The sequence below is a fragment of the Oryx dammah genome, unplaced genomic scaffold (genome assembly GCF_014754425.2).
Source record: "Oryx dammah isolate SB20612 unplaced genomic scaffold, SCBI_Odam_1.1 HiC_scaffold_29, whole genome shotgun sequence".
Classification (NCBI taxonomy): Eukaryota; Metazoa; Chordata; class Mammalia; order Artiodactyla; family Bovidae; genus Oryx; species Oryx dammah.
The window spans coordinates 21,166,779-21,192,034 of NW_024070213.1; the positions used below are offsets into that span (position 1 = coordinate 21,166,779).

General features: G+C 36.7%; 1 protein-coding gene and 1 pseudogene across 2 annotated transcripts in view; both read right to left on the reverse strand.

Moving 5' to 3' along the window:
• LRP6 (LDL receptor related protein 6) overlaps positions 1-25,256 on the reverse strand; it is a 170,983-nt gene that overhangs the window by 138,718 nt on the left and 7,009 nt on the right. For both annotated transcript variants that reach the window (XM_040235198.1, XM_040235199.1), the window contains exon 2: positions 13,364-13,757. In XM_040235198.1, the coding sequence (XP_040091132.1) occupies positions 13,364-13,757 (394 nt within the window). The remainder of the gene's footprint in view (positions 1-13,363; positions 13,758-25,256) is intronic.
• Positions 3,198-3,802, reverse strand: LOC120858858 (annotated as a pseudogene).

Here is a 25,256-nt window from a genome sequence, read left to right on the forward strand (position 1 = left end):
TAACAGACTCTAGTATTCTAGGTACTGGAATAAACTTAAGGTTTATTCTATGTATCAGAAAGATTATTTAACTTAGAAAAATTCCAAGTAAAGTCTACAAAAGAGATTTAAAATTTACCAGTTAATTTTAACTTTACGATTTTTCACATTAATTTATTATATAGTATATAATTTAAAACAAAATTGAACCCTTTACAAGTTTGTTGTTTTTCAAGATGATTCTGACTTCAAAATTCCCAGAAGAAACTTTACACAGTTAGAAGACAGGTGCCAACAGAAAGCATCATGGAGGTAATGAACGTCAAATAAGCCATCAAGAGTTGTATCTGCATTGGAGAGGTGAGGGAATGTCATTTCTAGGACTAAAATACGAAACATGAATACAGACTCCTGCTCTAACTATTAAGCTGCATAAAACAATATGAAGAAATTAGGTTGATATGGTAAAGGGCATCCTCTAAAAGCTTGAACGTCATAGATACTAGATTTAATTAAGGCATTAGATTTAATAAAGAACAATATTTAGAGGCTACTTCTTCTAAGACAGTTACTCCTTAAAGGGGGGTGGGCACCAGCCAGTAAAAGGAAAGCATAAACTTTTTATCTAAAGAGCAGCTAGTAGAACGGAGAACATCAAGACTGCTAGCAGACTAGAGACTTCATGATGCAGAGAAAAAAGAAAATTCCTGAAGAAAAATAACATTCTCCAGATTATCTGGAGGATATGATATAAACAGTTTCAATTATTAGAATGAATAATATTTAACATTGGGGCCTGAAAACCTCCACCCTTAACCCAGCTGCCTAAAAATTAGACTATTAGGTAAACTCCTGGACTATCTCATTTTATTTTGGACTCTTTCCAAAAATAAATAATTGAGGTACACATACTAACTAGTCAGTTTGGTTTTGCTTGTTTTGTTTTTGTTTGGATAGTTAACCTGCTTAGTAACCTAGGGTTACCTAAAAGCACTTAACAGTAAAGCTGCTAAATTTAACTAGCTGTGTAATATATTCTGCAAACACTTTTTTATCAGCATCATATTTAAAAGCCAAAAGGATACTTAAAGTATTCTCTACGAAATGCATTAAGTGTTTGACAAATATCTCCCATGGCTTCGTAAAAGCCAAGTAACAGGCTCATTCATATAAGAGAAATCTTTCTTCAGCAACAATTATCACTAACTTTCCAATTATGCAGCCTATTTGGCCTCTTATTTTGGCTTATGGGTTTTATCTTGGCTTTGAATTAAGAGAATATAAATGTATTTAATTGATACTGAAGAACTAAATATATGTGGTTACAACTCCACTTTCCAATAGTATGGACATCTGCTATCCATCAAAAAGCAGGAAAACCAGTACTAGGTTGTTATGTTCACTAGTTTGCACACAAATGCAATTTTATTGCTGTATCTGGCATGATACCCATTTGCAATGCTTTCTGGAAAATAATTTTTAAATGGAGTGAAGGGTAGAAGACAGGGTTTAATTAGGAAATAACTAATGTAAGTAAACAGTGACTTTTCAAGATACCAAAATTTCTTATGCCAATAAAATTAAAATATCTCAAATGTCAATCAGACTAGATAGCAGCCACTTTATACAAATTTATTACAATCCCAAGCATGTAACTTCTAAGATTATATAAGGAAAAAACAATAAAATTTCCAAAATATTCACAAACTCCTAATCTAGTATGTATACTTAATCTGAATTCAGCTTCCCCTAACAAAAATACTTAGAAATGTTCACTTCCAATAAAGCTGAACAGAAGGGATAAATTTTCATCCTTTACAAGATGTAATTACATACAAAGGTGGCTAATTAAGACAACATTTAGAATTGAGTCATAAAAACTAAGTGAACCAGATCTATATTAGGTCATAAATCACTCCATGATCCTTGAAGTTACTTACATAACCCTACCTATAATTAAAAGAAGTCATTAGCACAGATATTACTAAGTATGAATAATGCCCAACTATCATGCACATATATTCCCAAGAAGAGAAGGTAATATTTAAAAACATAAAAGTTAGAGTTTCTATTTCTGGTAGTTTGTTAACAACATAACCAGAAAACCTTCCTTTTCCTAGAATCAGTGGTGAGTCTTTTGATTTATACATTGCTATAGTCTGAATGTATGTTTCTTCAAAATTCCTATGTTGAAATCCTCAGAGATGATACTATTAGAATGTGGGGCCTCTGGGAGGTGCTTAGCTTCAAGGGCAGAGCTATCAGGAGTGGGATTAGTGCCTTATGAAAGAGAGATCCCCGAGGCCCTTCCACCACGAGGACACAAAAGGAAGGTGCATGAATGAGGAGGAAGGCCCTCACCAGAAGGGGACCAAGCTGGCACCTTGACTTTGGACTTTTCAGCCTCCAGAACTATAAGCAGCAAAATCTCTGTTGTTATCAACTACTCAGTCACTGAGTAGCTTCTGGTGTGTTATAATTGGTCAAATGGACTTGATACCTATATATACACATACACAAAATAAAAATACATAAACACTACTTTAAATGGACAACTAAGGTATGAAAGCAGGGGAAATCAAATCTCTCAAGAGCCAAAAGGTAATAGGGAAGTAAAAAGAAGTACTTAGCAACTAAACAACAACAACAAAGCAGGACACGCTTGATGCCACAGCCACCCTGAAGGACATTCTCAACTCAGAGACTTCTGTTTCAGTGGCAAAACAGGAAAATAAGGCCCTGACGCACAAGCAGCACTGTGTTATAACTAAGATTTTTGCACAAAGCACAGACCTTCAGGGAACAATCAAGTACAAAAACCTGCCACTGGTAGAAGGAGGCAAAGAAATTTTCTGCCTTGGCCTAAGCTCTGAAAAGGTAGGAAAAAACCACCAAAAACTCTAATCACAATGCCCTCACATAGGTTTAAGCGTCTGAATTTATTCTATCTACACTGTACGGGAACTCCTAACTCCAAAATTAAATACAAAAAATCATCTCTGCTTGAACTGGGTGGTAATACAGGTACATACGTATATCAAAACAGCACAGAAAACCTGTGCATTTTAGTACATCTAAGTTATACTTCAGTTTAAAAATAAAGTAGTCCCTGGAAACACCTGTAGTGTGCATGGCAAAAACAAACCTCTCTTCCTGACCCTCTACCTGAAGCCACTCAGGATTCACACAAACAACCCCTCTGAAGATCGACTCACATTTTTTTTTTAGATTTTATTTGCATTTAATTTTTGTGGCATTTATTCCCAGGCCATAAGTTTGTGTTTCTTCAGTTTCTTCTGGGATATCTTTTTCTTCTGTGCAACCTCCTCTTCTGGTTTAGGAACAATCCGTTCTTTTTCATCTCATCTCAATGTGGCAGGGAGAGCTCATGTAGGGGTTGATCCGACCGTGAGCTCTGGAAGTCCTGCGCTGCATCTTGGGGGCTTTGTTCACTTGGATGTGCTCAATGACCAGAGAATCTACATCTAAGCCCTTAAGTTCAGCATTACTCTCTGCATTTTTGAGCATGTGTAGTAAAAATTCAGCACTCTTTCTGGGCCACCGACCCTGCGTCCGGCCCCACTGTTCGTCCTGTGCACACCTACCAGCTCCACCATTGTAACGACGGAACAGCATGCACTGCTTCTTTAACATGACATCCCTCAGGTACTTGGTGGCTTTTTGGACATGCATACCCTTTATGGCCTGGGCAGTTTCACGAGTGTTCTTAAAAGTGAACACGAAGATTTGAACCTCTTGATTTGCATGATTTTGTGGGGTTTTCTGGGTCAAGTGAATAGCCCACCATTTTTAGGGGTCACTTCAGGCCGCTTACAGGAAAAGGAAGCCAACTCACAATTTAAAACTATACAACACCTAAGGAAACAGTTCACCTTAAGAATCAGGAAATATAACAAAGAACAGAAGTGGATGTCTAAGAACTTCAGACAACTGAATAATCTGGATAGAGACTGTAACTATTTTAAATTACCAAAACACATAAAAGATAGACTAAAACACATGGGACAGACATCATAAAAAAGTAACAGACATCCTTAACAAAACAAGAAGTGATCATCAGTGGATGTTAAAATAATCAGTAGATGAGGAACTGGATATTGGCACTGTACAAAAGGATCATTCCACAGATTACTTGAAGGATATAAAAGGAAAAGCTCAATATTATGATAAAAATACAAACTTTCATCATCTATTGAGCCATCTTAACATGGCTATAGGTAGAACTAAATACCATGCACTTCCTGATGTGATGAAGTACTCAATACTACCTATGACGCACTTGTGCCAAGACAATGAATTCGCTAACCAAGTCTCCTATCATAAATTTTAATTTATACAAGAAACGTAAAGGAGTAAAAATAAATCAAACAGCCCAAGTATCTCTTAGAAAACTCCAAATCGTAACATTCTACAAGACAACTATAGAACCTTCTCAAAATAAAAAAGACAACTATAGAACCTTCTCAATAAAAGCATGAGAAAAAACCAGATAGGGAGGGACTATTCCAGAGAAACTTGAGACATCATCAAGTGCAATCTGTGAACTTTGTTTTAAATCCTCATTCAAGTATACCAACTGTAAAATAGCACTTCTGAGGCTATAACAGATATCAGAATATGGACTGAGTCATCTACAATAGTAAAGACTTGCTCATTTGGGGTGCGTGGAAGAAGATGGTATTGTGGTTAGAGAGGAAAATACCCACTTTTCAGAGTGAGATGTCACTGTGTGGATTTGCTTTAAAACACCTCAGCTAACAAAACAAGAGAGTAGCTGAATACATGATGCTATAATCACACAATGGAATACTAGGCAGTCGCCAAAAAAAAAACAAAAAACAAAAAAAAACGAGGACGGTCTCTACAAAGTGATATGGAGTGATATTCAGGATACATTGTTAGTTAAAAAAGAAAGTGCAAGTGAGCATCTTTAGTATGTTCCTCTTTCATGTAAAAAAAAATTTAAAAAGTTATATGAAACAGCTCATCTGTGCAAAAAGGAATTCAATTAGATAAAACTAGAAATAAATAATAATAAGATATCCTAGGGGGTAAACGGGGAGGGACAAGCTGGAAAGAAAGGGGAAATGGGACCATCGCAGAAGGATCAGGAGGAAGGACGCTACTGAGTAAAGCTTTTTGTGTTATTTCTAACTCTAGGAAACACGACTTGCTTCACACAACCCAAAAATAAATTGATAATTAAAATCAACCAGGATACAGGCAGATATTCCAAAAGGAACACGAACAGTAATACATTACAAATGCCACACTGCAACTGATGGGAAGGAAAATTTACCTAAATACATTTGGAAGACAGCATTCTGACTGACAGGATTTTCACAGTAGTGTATTCCAAACAAAAAATTTGTTTCTCACAAGAGTACAGGTTGGCAATTCTGAAATTTGTACACTAGGATTGAGGAAATAAGAAAATGCATTGTGGACAATGAGAACCCGGTTACTCACTATCATAAACTGGAATACCAAAGAAAAGGTGTGGGGGAGAAAGGGGCGAAGACTGTAACATGATTTTGTAAGTGGTGGGTTGGAACTGGAGATAAACATACGCTCATTTTTTCAATAGGTAGATACAGATATACACACACGAACTAGGTGTGTGTATGTATAGATATACACACACACACACGTTATTTCCTACATGTATCTCTCAACTATTCACTGCAATGAAAATCCAGTGTGAACACACCCAGCTCCCAGATCTTAGTTTCTCAACAGCATCTTCCAATAAAGGAGACAGAGCTCCTTGGAGAAAGGGTTGAGTCAAAGGGTGAAGCAAAAGGACAAGATGAATGTGGAACATCCTGTGCTTTGCAGATAGTAAATAAGTGTTTAAAAATGATGAGGGCCTGTCAAAAGAACACAGGAGCCAACCTGAAGGAACTCCCAATGGCAAAATCTAGGACAACTTGAGCAAGAAATAATGACAGTAATGGATTATAACTTATAGAATAAACAAATGCCCCCGAGTCCATATTCATATACATTATTGGATAAATGCCTAAGTAGGAAAGACAAGACAGTTCTTCCTTAAGGTGGAATTCTAGCTAATAACACATGTTTACGAGGAACAATGGAACTACAAATATCACCATTTGGCAGAAAACCATAGTATTAACTGTTGCAGGCAAAAACCAACAAAGGTTGCTTAAAAGTAATGTAAGAAGTGGACTTCTCAGGTGGCTCAGTACTAAAGAATCCACCTACCAGCGCAGGAGACTTTGGAGACGTGGGTTCGAGCTTATGTAGGTTCGATCTCTAGGTCAGGAAGATCCCTTGGAGGAGGAACCCACTCCAGTATCCTTCCCTAGAAAATTCCATGGACAGGGGAGCCTGGCAGGCTATAGTTCATGGGGTCACAAAGAGTCAGACTTGACTGAAGATGCAGGCTATAGCTGTATAAGCAGCAAGATAGCTGCACAGTTTCAGGCAGTTATTATAAGGGGGAAAATGTAAACACACACACAAAACCTGGCAGAGAAAGCCATAAGTGATCAAATAATACATCACCAACACCCACATCACGTATATGCTGATACGATGCCCTGAGTGGAGAACGTGACCTCTGCTATGCCAAAAACAGGTAACTGATCAAAGGAAAACCTCAGACAAATCCTAAATGAGGGACAGTCTGCAAACTGATTGGCCAGTAACCTTCAAAAGGTCATGGTTATGAAGACAAAGACTGGTAAAATGTCCCAGATTAGAAAAGACTAAGGAAATAACAACTAAATGCAACATGGAACCCTCAACCACAAAAAGGACCCTTGTGGGAAAATTAAAGAAATTCAAGTACGGTCTAGAGATTAGTTAACCATATTGTATCAACATTAATTTCCTGATCTAGATTAACTCTTCTATGATTACATAAAATATAATATTAAGGGAAGCAAGGTAAAGATTATGGGTTTCTTAAGTGGCTTAGGGATAAAGAATCCACCTGTCAATGCAGAAGCCACAGGAGATTCAAGTTCAATCCCTGGGTCAGGATGATCCCCTGGAGAAGAAATGACAACCCACTCTAGTACTCCTGCCAGGAAAATCCCAAGGACAGAGGAGCCTGGCAGGCTACAGCCCATGAAGGTCACAGAGAGTTAGACAAGACTGAAGGACTGTGCATGCAGGTAAAAGTTATACAAGAACTATCAACTATTTTTCTAACATTTTGTAAGTCTAATATTATTGACACAATATTTCTTCTTTTATGTAGGGTAACCATCTCATAGTAAGTTTTAAATGAAGGGCATAAAGAAATTCTACAAAAGCAAAACACAATCACTGATACTAAGCTGCAAAGTCAGGCACAGCTGAACAAAGAATTATCTGGAAGGCAGGTGCAAAAAATAACCACAAGCCCAGAGAGATAAAGTGAGAGAAGATATGAAAGCAAGATTAAGGGGCATGGAGCATAAAATCAGGTGGTCCACATACATCAAACAGGAATTCCAGAGCAGACTAAAGAGAATAAAGGAAAAGTAAGAAAATGATGGATAACTTTCTAGAAGAAATAACAATGATGATTATATTCTAGAAACAAGGGTTCTAAGCAGGATAAGTAAAACACAGCCACATCTGGACACAAAGTGAACAAAGCTGAAAAGTATCAAAAATTTAGGAATGCAGGGGTTGCTTTTAATAAACCAGAAAAAAACTAATTACAAAGCAACAATAATTAGTGAACAAACTTCTCACAGCAACAATTAAAAGTCATAATACCCTCGAAGGACTGAGTGAAAATAACAATCACAGAGAATTCTATAATCAAATAATTATCTTTCCAAGAATGAGGACAAAATAAATATATTTGCAGACAAATTCCAGAAACTTACTATTAACAGACTTCTGCTGAAATATTAAAGAACATACTGCAAGCAGAAGGAAGCTAAAACCAACTGGATTAAGTGGGATGCAAAAAAAATAGTAAAATAAGAAATCAGTACAGTGAATAAATCTAAAAACACAGAATTTATAAAATCCTCTTTTAAATAAAACAACCAGGTTGCATTTTTAAAGTAATTCAACGTGCAAAAAAGAGAAGGAAAAAAACATATATATAGCTTCAGCAGGACACTTTTCATGGGGAAAAAAAGGACCTAACGTGGCATTGGAAAATCTCAACCAAGAATCTGACTTTCTCTTATTTTACCCAAAGGACTAGGTTTGTTCAGCCAAAAAGTAAAGGTCATTTATCAAGAAGATCCTTAGAATTCCCTACCACTCCCAGGATTTAATTGGCAGAAAATAGGCTTCCCCAATTGACCAAGAGGACACCTTTCAAAATTGTACGTTATTGAGAGTTCAGACAGAGCGAGAGCTTTCATACACAGAACCAGTGCTTCAAGATATGGAGCTTTATAGATAATTGGCAATCTGCTTCTATGCAAAAGCTGTGGGAATGTATACGACCTTAGGGAAAGAATAAACGATATACTTTTAAACTTAAGAGTTATTAAGAAAGGAAAAGGGTGGTCCGAGAGGTAGGAAAGCCAACAGTATAAAAATCAGAAAATCTTGGGAAGAATTTCTAAAAGGAATATGGTATCAATATCAAATGCTACAAAAAAAAAATACTAAAGACAATCATTTCATTTCTACTTCACAAATTAGCTGTCCCATACTCCTCCTTCCAAAATCTTAAAGACTCAACAACACAAATATCAGTGTGCTAAACTAATTTGCTAAAATTTCTAAAAAGCCAATCATACTGAAATATAGCAAGGATATATAAGAGCACCACAATGCAGAAAACTCAGTTAAAGGTATCCTATATTCATTACTCTCATAGAATATCATTCTTCTCTTTTGCTAGGATAAATCAAAAGGTCAATGTGCAAGCAAGGAAAGCTTTTATTTATTGATAAAAGGCAAAGAAAGCTATTGAGACTAGGCTGCTGCTGCTGCTGCTGCTGCCGCTAAGTCGCTTCAGTCGTGTCCGACTCTGTGCGACCCCATAGATGGCAGCCCACCAGGCTCCCCCGTCCCTGGGATTCTCCAGGCAAGAACACTGGAGTGGGTTGCCATTTCCTTCTCCAATGCATGAAAGTGAAGAGTGAAAGTGAAGTCGCTCAGTCATGTCCACCTCTTAGCGACCCCATGGGCTACAGCCTACCAGGCTCCTCCGTCCATGGGATTTTCCAGGCAAGAGTATTGGAGTGGGGCTACTCAGAGTCATTTAGTCATACTGCAAATAATCCCTTTTAATATTCCCTCAATAAAAGTAGGCCTAGAGACACAGAACATAAAAATGGTAAACTACACAATCAAAACTCAATGAGATGTGATACGTATCACTAGATATAAAGGATTAAAAGCTGGATGACACTCAACACTAACATTTGAGAATACATACAATTAAATGCACACATTTATTTATTCTTAAAAAAAAATTTTACCTTCCATGGGCCTTGATTTCTATCCCAGAGGCTAGTAAAGTAAACCTATAGTGCAGGTTTCCTGGATTAGTAGCTTTCCAACACACTCTTTTCAGGTAATTTCAAAAACACCTATCTACAAGCATATCTGAATATATATACCAAGCATATCTGAATATATATAACCTGCTTGAAAGTAATGGGCCACATTTTCCATTCTTCATACAAAACATATCCTTTGATATTTTAAAGTGCTTTTCAGTTTACATCAAGTGGAACTGGAAAAAAGGTTTAAGCTAGTTTTAGAGGTGAAACAGCCTAAAAAAGAAGGCTGAATGTGACAGCATGTGCAATAAGGGCAGCAGAAACAAAATCTAAAGAATCTGTTCTGAGAAACAAAAGTATAAAATATCTAAATTAGACTGAATGTGTAACGGTAAAATACAATTTTTAAAATGAGAGTACTTTCTTTAAATGCCTGGCTTTTAAAGCTTAAATAACGTGTTTAAAATGAGATAGACTACTTTTTTAAAGTATCTGGCTTTTGAAGTTCAAAATTGAAAGGAACTCATTTTAGAAATGAGTAAACTGACATCCAAGAAAACAAAGTAACTTGCTTGATAATTAACAAAGCTAGATGTGACATAAAACATTCTCCAATGAGTGTATCTTTAAAATACGATTTTGATAACTTCTAATGAAAGACTAAAACTCTTAACCATGTTTCAAATTAACAATTGCAATCAAAGCCATACTGATTTAGAATTCACAAGACCATCTGAAGTTTACATTGCTTAGAAAACAAATGTCCCTCACAAGGACGATTAATAGAGGATTATGAAAGAAATATTTACTGAAATTTTTACTGAATATCTACTATGTGGCAGCAACTATTTTAGCCATCTGGGATACACCAGTATAGAAAATACTTTTAAACATACTCAAGTTATAACAATTACACGTACTTAACTGACAGGAAAATTAAAAATCATTCTCTTTCCACTGAACTAGTTCTGCAGCTCCTCAACATCTCTTAAGATTAGAACAGTCGCTGTGGATCAGATTCAGGAGCTCCACCATCAGGAGCAGCCACATAAGAATCACCTCTCACCATAAAGCAAGGATACTGCTTTCTGTAACTACGACTGTTCACTTCTGGAACCATTTCCATACACATGTTTCTCCCGTTCCTTATTCAGAATTCTACACTGCCAGTCACTCAAAAGAAAGAAAGAAGAAAAAAAAAAAAAAAAAACTCAGGCTAATAGAAGCCAAATTTAGAGAGGGAAATAAAAATCTTCCTTCAGTCTAGGCTAAATGAACTGACTGCACAAAGAACTCCATACATCCAAAAGCACACAGATGTCTGCACCAGTTCCCAGGGCTCAAACAATGCCAGTCATTCAAGAGCTTTGCTTTTACATAAGCTGATGTGAGAGCGCTCAGTCAGCTCTTCTGAACCTCATAACCCAGGATCCCGGAACTCTGATAAAGCCACCATTTTCCTCAGCTCTGTTTTCATGTATTTTCTCTGGTAAGAAAACTTCATTTTTCCCCTAAAAAATAAATCTGGAAATCATCTCTCCTGTTTGCTATTAACTGATATGAGTGATATAATTTAATCCAAAATTACTACCCATTAGAACTAAAAGTGTTAATACAAATCTAAGATACTGAAAAAACTATTTGAAAAAATATATTTTTAAATACAGAAGTTTAAAATAGAATTTTAAACATGCTTCATCATGCTAAGTATGAAATGACACCATCTGGCTGCATTCAATCTGCTTCCAGTTGCACAATGTAAAAAACAGCCATACGACACAAAGTAACTTTCTAAAATTAAAAGAAACTTTCGGAGAACTGCTAAAGAGTTGAAAAAGTGAATTTACACATGCACATTCACACATATGCAACACTAACTACAGACATCAAAAATAATAAAAGGTATTTGACTGTTTTACCAAAACCCCATTTAGGCCTCAGGAAAAATATTTTTCAGTGAATGTCCCTCAGAAGTTTAAATAACAGTACTGTCACCTTCAAAGTACATTACTATTGATTCTTTCAATAATATCCTTTACTTGCTGAGTCTGGCTAATTTGAGATTCAAACATTAGTAAATATTTAAGCCACAGAAACACTAATGTACTTTTTCATCACATGGGAAACTTACTTCCTAAGACACTTATCAGCTCTGCCAGCAAGAAGTTAAAGCTCAAGTTTTAAGGGACAAAACGAGAATGACTCATTTAGTTATTAAATTATTAGATCCCGAATAGTCAAGAGTTCCCTATAAATTCACCTCCCTTAACTATGTACTATCCTTAAGAGATTTGTGGCTCTTATAATTTAACACTCTTTCCCTCTCCACATACACACTACATAATGCAAATAAACATGCTCTGAAGAAGGAAAAGTTCTCTCCTAAGTTTTCTCTCCTTAAACAGTAAATCCTTAAAGATATTCCCCATCTCTCCCCAAGAAGAACACAAAAAAGCAGAGCTCTGAACATACTAACCATTTAATAGATATTTGGGAAAATTTCCATCATCCTTAGAGTTATAAGACTGAATCTGTCAAAAAGGAGACAGGGATAACTATTTATCTTTTCATCAAAGTATTACTTCCTAATAAGCATGGAAAGCAACAAAACCCTGTATGTTCTACAAAGCAGTAACCTCAGAGACATTTCAACACTCCCTGAGACTTAACAACAAACTTTGTTGGCAAAACAGATTCCATTTCTCAAAAACACCTTGCAAGTTCTCAAGAACCAGATTGTTCAATTAGGACAGTTTACCATACATTCAACATATATGACCTTCTTGGAACACACAACCCTGTTTCCTACCACTAGAGTCAGTATAATATTTTCTGATGCTTTATTAAAAGAACATCTGACTTTAGCAGACACCTCTTAATGCTTCTCTAAAAATACATCTTCATATATTATATAAAGTATATATATATATGCTTTCTAGAATTTCTCACTCTAAAATTTCACTCACTATTGCCCATGTTATCTTTTATAGTCAGACAAAGCTTCTCCTTTTCCTAAAATACGGCACTGTCTTAAGACTTAGTCACCAAAAGGACCCGATATCGAGACAAAAGAGCATATATAGACTTTTCATTTTTTCCCAAATTTTAATTTATTACATAATATTAATCCACTCCCTCCTATAAATGAGTTTTAAAGCATTCCAATATACTTGAAAGTCAAAGAAGTAGTAATACTAAAAGAGTTATTCACAGGTATTTATCTTTCCATTTTAACCAATTAATAGTAGTTCATTTCAGGTTCACGCTTTACTATCTACACCCGGCCATGGCAGACTCTGGTGTGACAATGTGTTCAGCAGAGACACAGCAAGGACTTGCACAGGCAGGACCGAGACATGGTAAGAGAGAGGCACCTGGGGGCCAGGTCACATTCTACACAGCAAGATTTGCCCACAGGTTTAAATTTCTCTCATTAGAAAATAAACTTCATGATAAATACATGTTTAGTGAACTAGATATGAGTTAACAACTTATATTTCATTCAACACTGAAATACTAAAAAATCAGCTTAATAAAAAAAAACTAGTATTATAAAATAATGGTGTATATAATAAAAGGTATAAGATTTAGAAGATTTGATCTATCTCATACCACTCTTGTTATCATTCCTTTTTCTCTGCCTTCTAATGATTCTCTCATAATTATAAAATATGCAGAAGATAAAACAAGAACTATAAACATGGCTATCCCCTGATACTAGAAATACAGAACTATTTATAGACACACCTTACTTTAAGAACATGACCTAACTTCCCACATTCAAGTCTACTTGACAAAGAAGTCCAAAGAATCTAAAAGTGGGGTCTAGTGTTTCTTTTCTCTTGGAAGTGAGGGGTGTCTATGCTAATGGAAAGAAAATAGCCAGGAGGAGATACAATGACCTTTGTACATTATGCAAAACTTACCCACTTGAAGGATCTAAGGCAATTGCTCTAGGTTGATCCAACTCTTGCCAAAATAAAACTTTTCGTAAAGATCCATCTAAATTAGAAACTTCAATACGATTAGTTTCAGAATCTGTCCAGTACAATTTTTCTCCAAGCCAATCACATGCCAGCCCATCAGGGGACAATAATCCAGAAACAACAACATTCTGTACACTCTCAGTTTTGTTGAACTCTATTCGTTTAATGGCTTCTTCGCTGACATCACTCCAGTATATCAAGCCATGACTAAACACAAAGTCCAACGCAGCTGCATCCTCCAAGCCTCCAACTACAATCGTAGCATTCTCTTTGCCATTTGCAGCATCAACCAATCGCAAGTCCCGTCTGTTTGCATAAAGCAACAAAGGGGCCGCTAGAATAAAAAGAGAAAAGTACGTAAGTCAAAATGAACAAAATGTATTGATTCCCATAAACTGAGTTTCAAATCAGAGATGGTAAGCAAATACTATCAAAGAGTAAATAAATGTATAGGAAAACTGTCGAAATCTTTTCACAAACAAAGCATTATTTCTGCAGCATTTAAATACAAAAGACTTGTAAGAGAGGGAAATCAATTCTAGTCTGTTAGATAAAATAAAAAAGCTTGATCATTTCAAGAATTTGACAAGGATATGGAGCCAGTGGACCACTCATACTTTATCGAGGGGGGGCCTGTAAAATGGTGCAGCATTTTTGGAAAGCAGTTTGGCAGTTTTTTAAAAGAGTAAATAAACAACCTACTATATGATCCAGCCATTCTATGTCTAGTATTTACTTCAGAGAAACAAAAGTGTAATGTCAGTACAAAGACCTATGTATAAAGTTCATAGCAGCTTATTTGTAATAACCCAAGCTGGAACCAACCCAAATGTCATCAACAGACTAATGGATGAATAAACTGTGATATATCCATACGATAAAAAGTAATGAACTATTGGGACTTCCCTGGCAGTTCAGTAATTAAGACTCTGAGCCTCCACTGAAGGGAGGCTGGGTTCAATCCCTGGTGGAAAAACTACTGATAAAACCCTACATGCCACACAGCATAGCCCCCTCCTCCCAAAAAAGAAGCAGTGAACTATCTGTTCATGTAACTTGAGTGAATCTCAAACTAGTTATGTAGAATGAAAGAAGTCAGACAGAGAAGTATATATTGCATACTCCATTTATACAAAATTTTAGAAAATTGAGATTAATCTATTGTGACAAAAAGCAGTTCAGTGGTTATCTGGAGGTGGGAGAGAAGGTGGAAAAGAAAAGGAAGGAGGAATGATAACAGGGCATGAGGAAACCTTTGTAGGTGATGACTATATTGTAGTGACTGATGATGGTTCCAGAAGTGTATACATTTGTCAAAACTTATTAAACTTTACTTATGTGTAATTTACTCTATTATCAAGTATACCTTAATAAAACTGTTCAGTCTGGCAGATATAGTTAATACAACTATTTTTTATTGCTTTATATTATTATTAAAATGATCTTCGAATAAGACGTAATACTAAAAATTATACATAAAGCCTATCCTAAGAGACAGTATTTAACTCTGAGAAAGCAGAAGCCATTCGGAATGAAGCAGTATAAATGGTGTTCTTTTTTTACCCAAAATATTGGTTTGGGTTTTTTTTTTTTTAAAGCATTTATTCCAAGCTTCTGACATTTACTTTCCTGGTATCAGTAGTTATTAAAGATCCAGAGCACCAATATCCAACAGAAATTTCTACAATGATAGACGTGTTTTCTCCACTGTGCAATACAATAACCACTGGCCACATGTGGCTATTACAACTAAAAAATTAATTTTTTAACTTTATTTAATCTTAATTCATTTAAACTTAAGTAGACAAGTGGTCAAATAGACAGCACAGATCTACAGGCTAAGATGAAGAACACAAACGAGGCATCCAAACAAAAAGCCCAGGGTTAAGAAGTAATGACCTACACGGTCTTCTCTCACAATACTCACTAAAGGCCTGTCATCCAAGGCGAAGACCAACTACCACTGAAAACTAACCACGCCCATTTAAGAAATTAATCTTTGAAAAATTAAAGTGTTCAAAAGCAGTAAAGAAAAAAATGGTGTTTAAGCCCATTTATGGGCTACGCTGGCCAGACTTATGAGGGCCACTATTTTCATCAGTGAGCACAGCGTGAATTTTCCTTCTAAGTCTAAATCCAACTTTCTTAGTTAAAACCAAACGGGCAGATAGCTTTTTCAGAAAGTGACAGCCCTTTCTGCTTGTTTGTGTACCTACAGCTGCTATTGGCAAATTAGTAAATTTCCATCACAGATTCCCTTTTGGCTCATTTCAGCCCTTAATACATCACACTATTTATCAGTCCGCATTGTGTTCACTGCACTATCTAAAACTGAGTTCCTCATACTATGCGTCCATTACAAAAACCAGGAAAAAGGTCATATTAGTCAAGGACATAATGCTAAGTGCTGCATAAGGCTAAGAAACAGCCCCAAAACATTTACAATTTAAAATGCAAGGGTGGTAATAATCTGATATTTATTGGGCACCTTTCTTTATGGTACTTTCCTTGGAAAACTACAAAATCTGCATACGACATTAAGTGGCAGCTAAATGTCTTTTATGACTTTCAAGTCAAACATTATAATTTCTACTAAACATCTGGTCTACAAAATCCAAAGAACCTTTCTGGTCATTTAAGTCCTCACAAGTCTTAAGAGTAACAACAAAAAAAAGCATGGGGCGGGTCGGGGGGAGGAGTGGACAAGTCAATTTAAGTTAGCAATACTGATTACAACTGAGGATTTCTAAAGGACTATGTATAAATCTATACACACTATTAAAAAGAAATCCCAGAGTTCATCCTGTCCAAACATCCTTCTGATACTTGAATACTTTCTACAATATTGTCATCAATATCTATTTAGCAATATATTAAATGGGATATCTGAAAGGTGTAATTTGATTTCCAATACTGTTTTAATCTACTAAAGAAATACGCTGGATCCCCACACACTTTCTGAGTTGTAGCATATATGCCTTGCATTCAATATTTTCATTCCAAGGCACTCACTTATCTTCAGACTTCCTAACTCAAATAATCACATCTCTTTAGTGAACCCTCACAAGAACTCGGAAATCCTTATTTTCCTTTATTAACTTCCTACCAATCTTTCTCTGCTGCTGCTGCTGAGTCGCTTCAGTTGTGTCCGAATCTGTGCGACCCCAAAGATGGCAGCCCACCAGGCTCCCCCGTCCCTTGGATTCTCCAGGCAAAAACACTGGAGTGGGTTGCCATTTCCTTCTCCAATGCATGAAAGTGAAAAGTGAAAGTGAAGTTGCTCAGTCCTGTCCAACTCTTAGCGACCCCATGGACTGCAGCCCACCAGGCTCCTCCATCCATGGGATTTTCCAGGCAAGAGTACTGGAGTGGGGTGCCATCGCCTTCTCCGAATCTTTCTCTAGTGCCATTCTAACCTTTTTCTGCTTTCCTGAAGACAAATTCCATTCTCTGAATCCTTCATCCCACATCATCTCACAAAGTAATCTCAACGAAGCAGGAAGTGAGGTAAATATTATACATCCCCAACATCTTAAACCTCTCAAAAATCTCTTTATATCCCATCCATCCGCCTCTGCTGTCCTCAGTCTCAAATGACAAGCTTCCCTTCCTCCTTTCTCAGTCTATACCTGTATTTGGAACTAAAAGGCAGGTTAAGCATGATCAGAATAACTAACACTATATTATACGGAGAACATTCTACGTAGGTGGGGATACGGTCAACATTTTTTTTCCAACTGGAAATAGACCTTTTAGGAAGCTCAATGATCTCATCCTCTCATATACTCTCTCGTTTGAATGGTATATATATATTGGTCATTCTGTGAAATTTTATTTCTTTTGTATATAAGTTACATCATTTATATTCAATAAAATGCACAGATACATATTTAAAGTGTACAGTTCAATAAACTTTAATAAATGTATGCAACTGTGACAACCACTCCAATCAAGACAGAATATTTCTATTACTCCCAAAGTTCTCTGTTCCTTTGCCATATATCCTGGTTACTCCTGGCCCTGCCAACCACTGATCTGCTTTCTGTTGCTATTGATTAGCTTTGCCTGTTATCTAGATTTTTGTGGAATCTTGTAGTGTATACTCTTTTGTTGGCATATTTTTGAGATTCATCCATTTTGTTCTATGTATCAACATTATTATTGAGCAGAATTCCATTGTATGTATATACTAAAATTTGTTTATCCATTTTCCAGTGTGTAGACATTCAGACTGTTTACAGTTTTTAGCTATTATTAGTGAAGCTGCTATAACAATTCATGTACAAATTTTTGTGGAGTCATACACTTTCATTTCTCTTGAATAAACAAGTAGGAATGGGACTGCTGGGTCACATAGGAAGTTCGTATGCTGATCAACACTTTTGAATGCTGCAAAAAAGTCAAGAATTAAGGACAAATAAGGCAAGTTGAATTTGGTTATGAAAACTTGGAGAAAGCAGTTTAGTTGAGTGATAGACGGGAAGTTGGACTAAAGGAGTCAATAGCTAACAGATGGTTAAATGAAGTGTACATCAATATTGTAAGATTTTGTGGTTAATTATCCTCTTGGTGATAGAAAGGTTAGCTTTATTAAAAACAAAATGCTTTGATAGCAGGGACCTGGCAGGAGCCATTGCAGATATAAGAAACAGGATGATGAGATGGCCAACAAGAAGCTATATGGGTAGAACTGAAACTCAGGCTGGAGATGACTTGAAAATCACTGGACTCAATCTGCTTGTGATCAGGTAAACTCAGATAATCTTCTCTTCTATACTTCCATACTTAAAGAACAAGAGTATGGACAAGAAAATTTTACAAGTTGGCCATCTCTCCCTGCCATAAAATTAAATTCATCACCTTTCTCCTACAGGAAACCCTCAAGTCAATGATATCACAATTTTCCTAATTTCTCTGTTGTGTCATGGAGCCATCCTTGACACCTTTCTTTCCCCCTTCTCTCCGGCCCCCATCTGACAATTACAATCTTCTTGATTCTTCTTTAGCAGGTCCTTATCTCTGCCTCTTGTTTTGCACTTTTTAGACCACTACCCTACTCTAGCCCTTCATTACCCCATGCTAAACTACCTCAATAGTAAAAGATCTCAACACTCTCTCCCTTCCCTTTTCTACTTCTTGTGTGTGTGTTAGTTGCTCAGTTGTGTCTGACTCTTTGTGACCACATGGACTGGGTCCTGAGGGGTCCTGCCAGGATCCTCTGTCCATAGCATTCTCCCAGCAGGAATACTAGAATGGGTTGCCATTCCCTTCTCCAGGCGATATTCCCAACCCAGGGACTGAACCTGAATCTCCTGCATTGAAGGCAGATTCTTTACCATCTGAGTCACCAGGAAGCCTACTTCTAATACTTGTTATTTTATCCAATTCAAAAAGGTTTCTGATTTTCTTTGCCTAAAATTAAAAAGCCTCAATACCTCAGGGCTCCACTAGGTGACTTTTACCTATAACTCTACCTTACCCTTGGAGAAGACGATGGCACCCTACTCCAGTACTCTTGCCTGGAAAACCCCATGGACGGAGGATCCTGGTAGGCTACAGTCCACGGGGTCGCAAAGAGTTGGACACGACTGAGCAACTTCACTTTCACTTTTCACTTTCACGCATTGGAGAAGGAAATGGCAACCCACTCCAGTGTTTTTGCCTGGAAAATCTCAGGGACGGCAGAGCCTGGTGGGCTGCCGTCTATGGATGGGGTCACACAGAGTCGGACACGACTGAAGCAACTTAGCAGCAGCAGCAGCAGCAGCCCAACTGACACACTGACTTGGTCTGACCAGTTTAGTCAGGCTTCTCTGTTCCCCACAGACCCCTAAACTTTGGCTAGCTCTAAGCTTAAGCAAGCCCATCCAGAACACCCTATCTTTAAGCAAGCCCATGCAGAACACCCTCTCTTAAGAACTCAGCTGACCAGACACACAGACACACACACACAGACCACACACACACAGACACCCCGTTAAAACTGCCCAGGTCATGTCATCCGCTAACCTCTAACCACTTGTCCCACTTTCCCACAAAGATCCTGTGGTACTATTCACTGAAAGCCCTTTTTGTGTTTGATTCTGAGATACCTGCATACCTTGTGGTCAGAGCAATCTCCTTATTGCAAAAGCCTTTTCAAACAGAATCTCTCCTTGCCAAGTAGGAATTTATTTTTATTTGACATCTGTATAGTGACATGACTTGGATGAGGACTGGACCTCACCCATGCACCCCCACCTCAATAATCATATTTCGAGAGTCATTTCAACTCCTCTCCTGCTAAGAGACTCAGGTATCTTTCCCTGAGTTTAAATCCTGAACCAGTGTTGCTGCTGCTGCTCCCTTTAACTCACTAGGGACTCTTGGACCTGGAGTCAAAAATACAAATTGGAAACAGGCTAGATCTTTTAACCACTCAAACTGAGCTTCTGAGACACCCAGACAGCCTGTGGTCTCTCTTCCATCCCTCACTCAAAATGCAGTCCACAGTCTCCGTGAGATTACATGTCAGGGCAAAGAAAATCCAAAAGGTCTCCTCCACAAATCATGGTGGGAAGATGTTAGCCTTCACAGTGACTGAGTAGGTAATCTCAACCTGCCCTATCTGCCAGAAACACAATTAAAAATAAAGGAAGGAAGAGAATGAGCTCTTCTATACAAACCATCAGTGAGCTGAAACTTTAAACTGAAGCTGTAGTAAGCTCTCTATTTAAGTGTTCCTATGTGCACATGTGTGTGCATGTTATATGTATATGTGTACATGTGTGTACACACATATGTATACATGTATCTATATATGTGTGTATATATATCTCTATATATAGAATATATTAAAAAATTACTTCCCTACCTTCAGTTGGTATTGCCAAGTTTAATTTTACATTATGAAATCCCTTAAAGGAGTTCTATTCTGAGTAGAACTGATGGTGGCGGTGGCGGTGGCGGCGGCACAATGCTGTGAAAAGACTAAAAACTACTGAATTATACACTTGAATTGTATGGTGTCACTAAAGCTGTTAAAATGAAAACAACAAAAAATGCTCATAGAAGATATTTCCAGAAATTAAGGAAATTAAAATTCTTAAACTTTCACAACTTTAATTATAGAAACTAACCCAAATGTTTTAAAAATCCAAGTTAAAAAACATTTAGGCAAATCTTTGGTATGTGAGACTAGTTTGATATCATAGGTTTAATAAAAACAGCTATGTCTTCCGAGTTACAGGTATTAAGTATAACACAAGAGTACATTTTTATTCTACTTGAAAACTCTCTTACTAAACTTTTACAGGTTTATTGATAGAATAAACTAGCATTATATCTGTATCTGTATTTAGACAAGTTGAGTCATTATTCTGACAAACTGTATTTTGAAAGTAATTATGTCTTGTAATAGGCCAACTTGAAGATCGTTTCCAAAATCTTTTAGCATAAGTCTAAGGCTTTAAGTTACTAAGTTAGTTCATGAATATTCATTAAATACCTAGGTCATTTCTATGTAAGACAGAACACTGAGGCATAAGCATTTCAAGTTTATATAGGTTTCTGATTCTCATTTTCATGGCACCAAGAAGCTATGTATATTTGAATCTATTAATAAATATATTCACTTCTGCCACACTGAGAAGTTGTACTATTTGGAAGAATATGACTATAAGAAGTTGTAAGTTGTAAGATATATATTCATAAGCTCTGCCAGTCTACTACAAAATGCTGGTGTATGACAATTCACAATTCTTTACCTCATAGTTTTCTCTGTAAAATAGAAGTTACTGTAATTATAAATTATAATCTTGTATGTAAAGGAGACATTTTAAAGGAGAAATGATAACAGAAAGGAATAACTCTGTATACAAGTTATGCAAGATGTTGCTTTTAAGGAAAAACAATACTAAAGTAAAATGACTAAAAGTGTTTCAGAATGAGAAAAAGGAACATGTATAGAACAAAACCTGAACAGAACAGAAAGTTTTAACAAATTCATGAAAAAATAATTTTGTCATCAAAGCCGCTAAGACTTGACAAGTTTATTTGTAAGATTTTCAGAAAATGCTTCACTATCAAATATACTTATATAAAACTAAAATCTGATTTTCTACTAAAATGACAAAAATTTTTTGGGTTACTGATCTGCTCTTAAAGAGGTTATAAAAGGTTTTTCTTTGCCTTCTGAGTAACCAATCTCCCAGGAAGCCAAAAATTCGGTGTCTTTTCAGAATTTCCTGTACTTGGTCTTAATTTTATCACATCTTACTATTTTTAAAAAGTCTTCTCACTTTTGAAAGAGCTAAGGTTGCTTCCTATGTTCACTTTCAAAAAAAATTTGTTTTTGACACTGATCCATGATCCTATTTAATAGAATGTCCAAATTTCCTGACAGTTTTTGACATTCTGTCTTTTCAAAATAAAATACTAAATGATGTGATTTGCACCTATAACTCTTTAGAATTTCCTAAAGGGCCTCTGGAAGTTCACAAAGGATTAATCCTTTCACCTTGTAAAAAGAGAAGCATTAAAAATAATTGGTTTATTTGATCAATGTTATGCTTCTGATGTTACCGGAAGCACAGTCAAGTCAGAAGAGATGCCTACCCTCCCTAAATTAAATCTGAATGGGTAAAATGTCAGTATGATTAAAAGTTGAATGAGGTTCCTGGAAATTTATCATTAGTCTCAGTGTCCACAACATGTTTCTATTGATCAACAGATTGAGCAGTGCTTTCTCCAATATTACACAACAGTACAGTGTCAATTATAATTTTCATTACTCTTTTATGATTTTTTTTTAGTATTATCTTGGTCATAACTTCATTTCTTTAATTTGAATACAGTATATTCTTGGTAGACCAGTGAGGGTTCTCCATCAGGGACTCACACAACTTATTTATGGAATTTTATTAGACAGATGTTCATGACTTACTCCAGACTTAACTAAAAAAAATTTACTTGATAACCTTGATATTATTCTTCATATGCTCTAACTATATGCTTCAAGATACAGTATGTCTCAGGATTACTACATACCTTTAAGTCTTCTTCTCTGCAAAGATTATATTCATTTATACTCATGAATCAATGTAATATCTACTTTTTAAAAATAAGATTAATCATTATTTTTACAGGTATTTTGCCTAAAACTCTGAACTTATTTTGGTGTGCATACCATAAAAACAACCAAACTTATTTATCAACTGCATTATTTTCTACAACAAACTCTCATCACATCTTTCAGTTTTGAAATTACCCATAATAAACTATCACCACCACTTTATGTCTTGTCATTACAGAGTGCTGAGTGTTGTTTTACTTTGATGTTTCTCTGAAAGCACCTGCAAATCAGTTACAGGCCAAGCATTTGTCTTCAACAAGTATTGCTGAAAGAGGACTGTACTCTTGGACACAAGCTTCTGATGGCATCACTGAAATAACTTTGAGACTATACTGAGTCAGGATTATGGATCCATGAGACTGCTAACCCAAGATCTAGCAGAACAAGAATTAATCACTCAGGATTGAATAAACTGACAAACAGTGACTGCGAGTTTTAAAATACTACTGATGCTTTAATGTCCTATTCTCTAGATATAAGGAATGTTTCTCTTTTCTCTTAAGCTACTTGTAATTCAATGACAATGTAAGTAACCTACAATGCAAGTTTACTTCTGTAAACGAAAATAAGACATTTATCTTTATCTCCCTGATTCCATCATTCAAAAACAACACTCAGGTATTAACTGAGTTTTCTTATTTTCATGGCAATATAGTTATTTGCATAAGTTCAATAAGAGTCTGAAACATTATTATGCAACCAAGGCTTTGACTGGATGTCATATTTGAAAGTCATGTTCCTTTAATCTAATACCACCAGACACTTTTAAGGAGCTGTGGTTGATTTTATGGAGCAATGCTTACAGTCCTCTTGGGAAAACTAGACTGGTACTTGGCTTACATAGTTCTCAGACTTAAAGATAAAGCAAGCAAAGCTAATTTCAGGCAGGAACCCCAGGATATTCTGGGGACTTGAAGAATTCACCCAAATCTCTAAGTACTGCAAGTGAAATCCAATGGTGAGTACCTGACTTGGCTTTCTTGGCCTCAAGGGGCTTTTAAAGTTAATTCCAAGATTCCTTATTAAAAAATCCCACTGAAGCAAACTTAAAATGCCTACACCTACATAAATAATCAGACCAAACTTAAAATGACTTTAGCCTATCTTGTTGTGGACTGAATGTTTGTGCCCCTCAAAATTCACATGCTGAAACCTTACACTCCCCAAGTGAATGTTATCAGGAGGTAGGGCCTTGGGGAGGTCATAAGGGTGAAATCCTCATAAATGGGACCAGTACCCTTATGAGAGTCCAAGGAGAGCTCTCTTCTCTCTGCCCTGAGAGGATACAAAATGAAGTCTTAGCTGTCTGCAACCTGAAGAGAGTCCTCACCAGAATCTGACCATACTGAGACCCTGCTGTTGGGCTATCAGCCTCCAGACTGTGATAAATGAAGTTCTGTTGTTTATAAGTCATCCAGTCTATAGTCTGTTAGAGCAGCCTGAGTGGACTAAAACATATTCCTAAGACTGACAAATTTTAAGCAACAGTAGGACTGACCAAGTGCTCAAAATTGCCCTTGCTTAGCCACTGACTTGGCTCGACCAAAAAGTCTAACTTTAGTTAGACTCTCCTCTTTGCTATAAGCCCCTAAAGTTTGGTTAGCCCTAAATTTAAGCAAGCTGATGTTAGGTCCCCAACAGCTCTTTCCAAGCCATCAACTGACTCTGTAGGAAATTAGAAACTCCAGTTTCACTTTCCTCATCTTCAATCTGCTCACCATCACCCACTCAGCTCACACTCCTACAAAGTTCCTGCTAGACTGCTCACCCTTCATACAAATCTTTTTGTGTTTTATTTTGAAACGCCTGCAGATGGTACAGTCAGAGCATTCTCCCTATTGCAATTATCTTTTTGAATAAAGTCCTTCCTTACTCAAATCTGGATTGGCTTTTACTTATCAGTAATATGACAAACCACCTACATGCAAACTCCAAAATTTAGTTCAGTTCAGTCGTGTCTGACTCTGCGATCCCATAGACCGCAGCCTGTCCAGCCTCCCTGTCCATCACCAACTACCGGAGTTTACTCAAACTCATGCCTGTTGAGTCGGTGATGCCATCCAACCATCTCAATTCCTATCGTCCCCTTATCCCGCCTTCAATCTTTCCCAGCATCAGGGTCTGTTTCAGTGAGTCACTTCTTAGCATCAGGTGGCCAAAGTATTGGGAGTTTCAGCTTCAGCATCAGTCCTTCCAATGAATATTCAGGACTGATTTCCTTTAGGACTGACTGGTTGGATCTCCTTGCAGTCCAAGGGACTCTCAGGAGTCTTCTCCAACACCACAGTTCAAAAGCATCAATTCTTCAGCACTCAGCTCTCTTTATAGTCCAACTTTCACATCCATACATGACTACTGGAAAAACCATAGCTTTAACTAGACTGACCTTTGTTGGCAAAGTAATGTCTCTGCTTTTGAATATACTATCTAGGTTGGTCATAACTTTTCTTCCAAGAAGTAAGCGTCTTTTAATTTCATGGCTGCCGTCACCATCTGCAGTGATTTTGGAGCCAAAAAAATAGTCTGACACCGTTTCCACTGTTTCCCCATCTATTTGTCATGAAGTGATGGGACCAGATGCCATGATCTTAAGTTTTCTGAATGTTGAGTTTTAAGCCAATTTTTTCACTCTCCTCTTTCACTTTCATCAAGAGGCTCTTTAGTTCTTCTTCTGTTTCTGCCATAAGGGTGGTGTCATCTGCATATCTGAAGTTATTGATA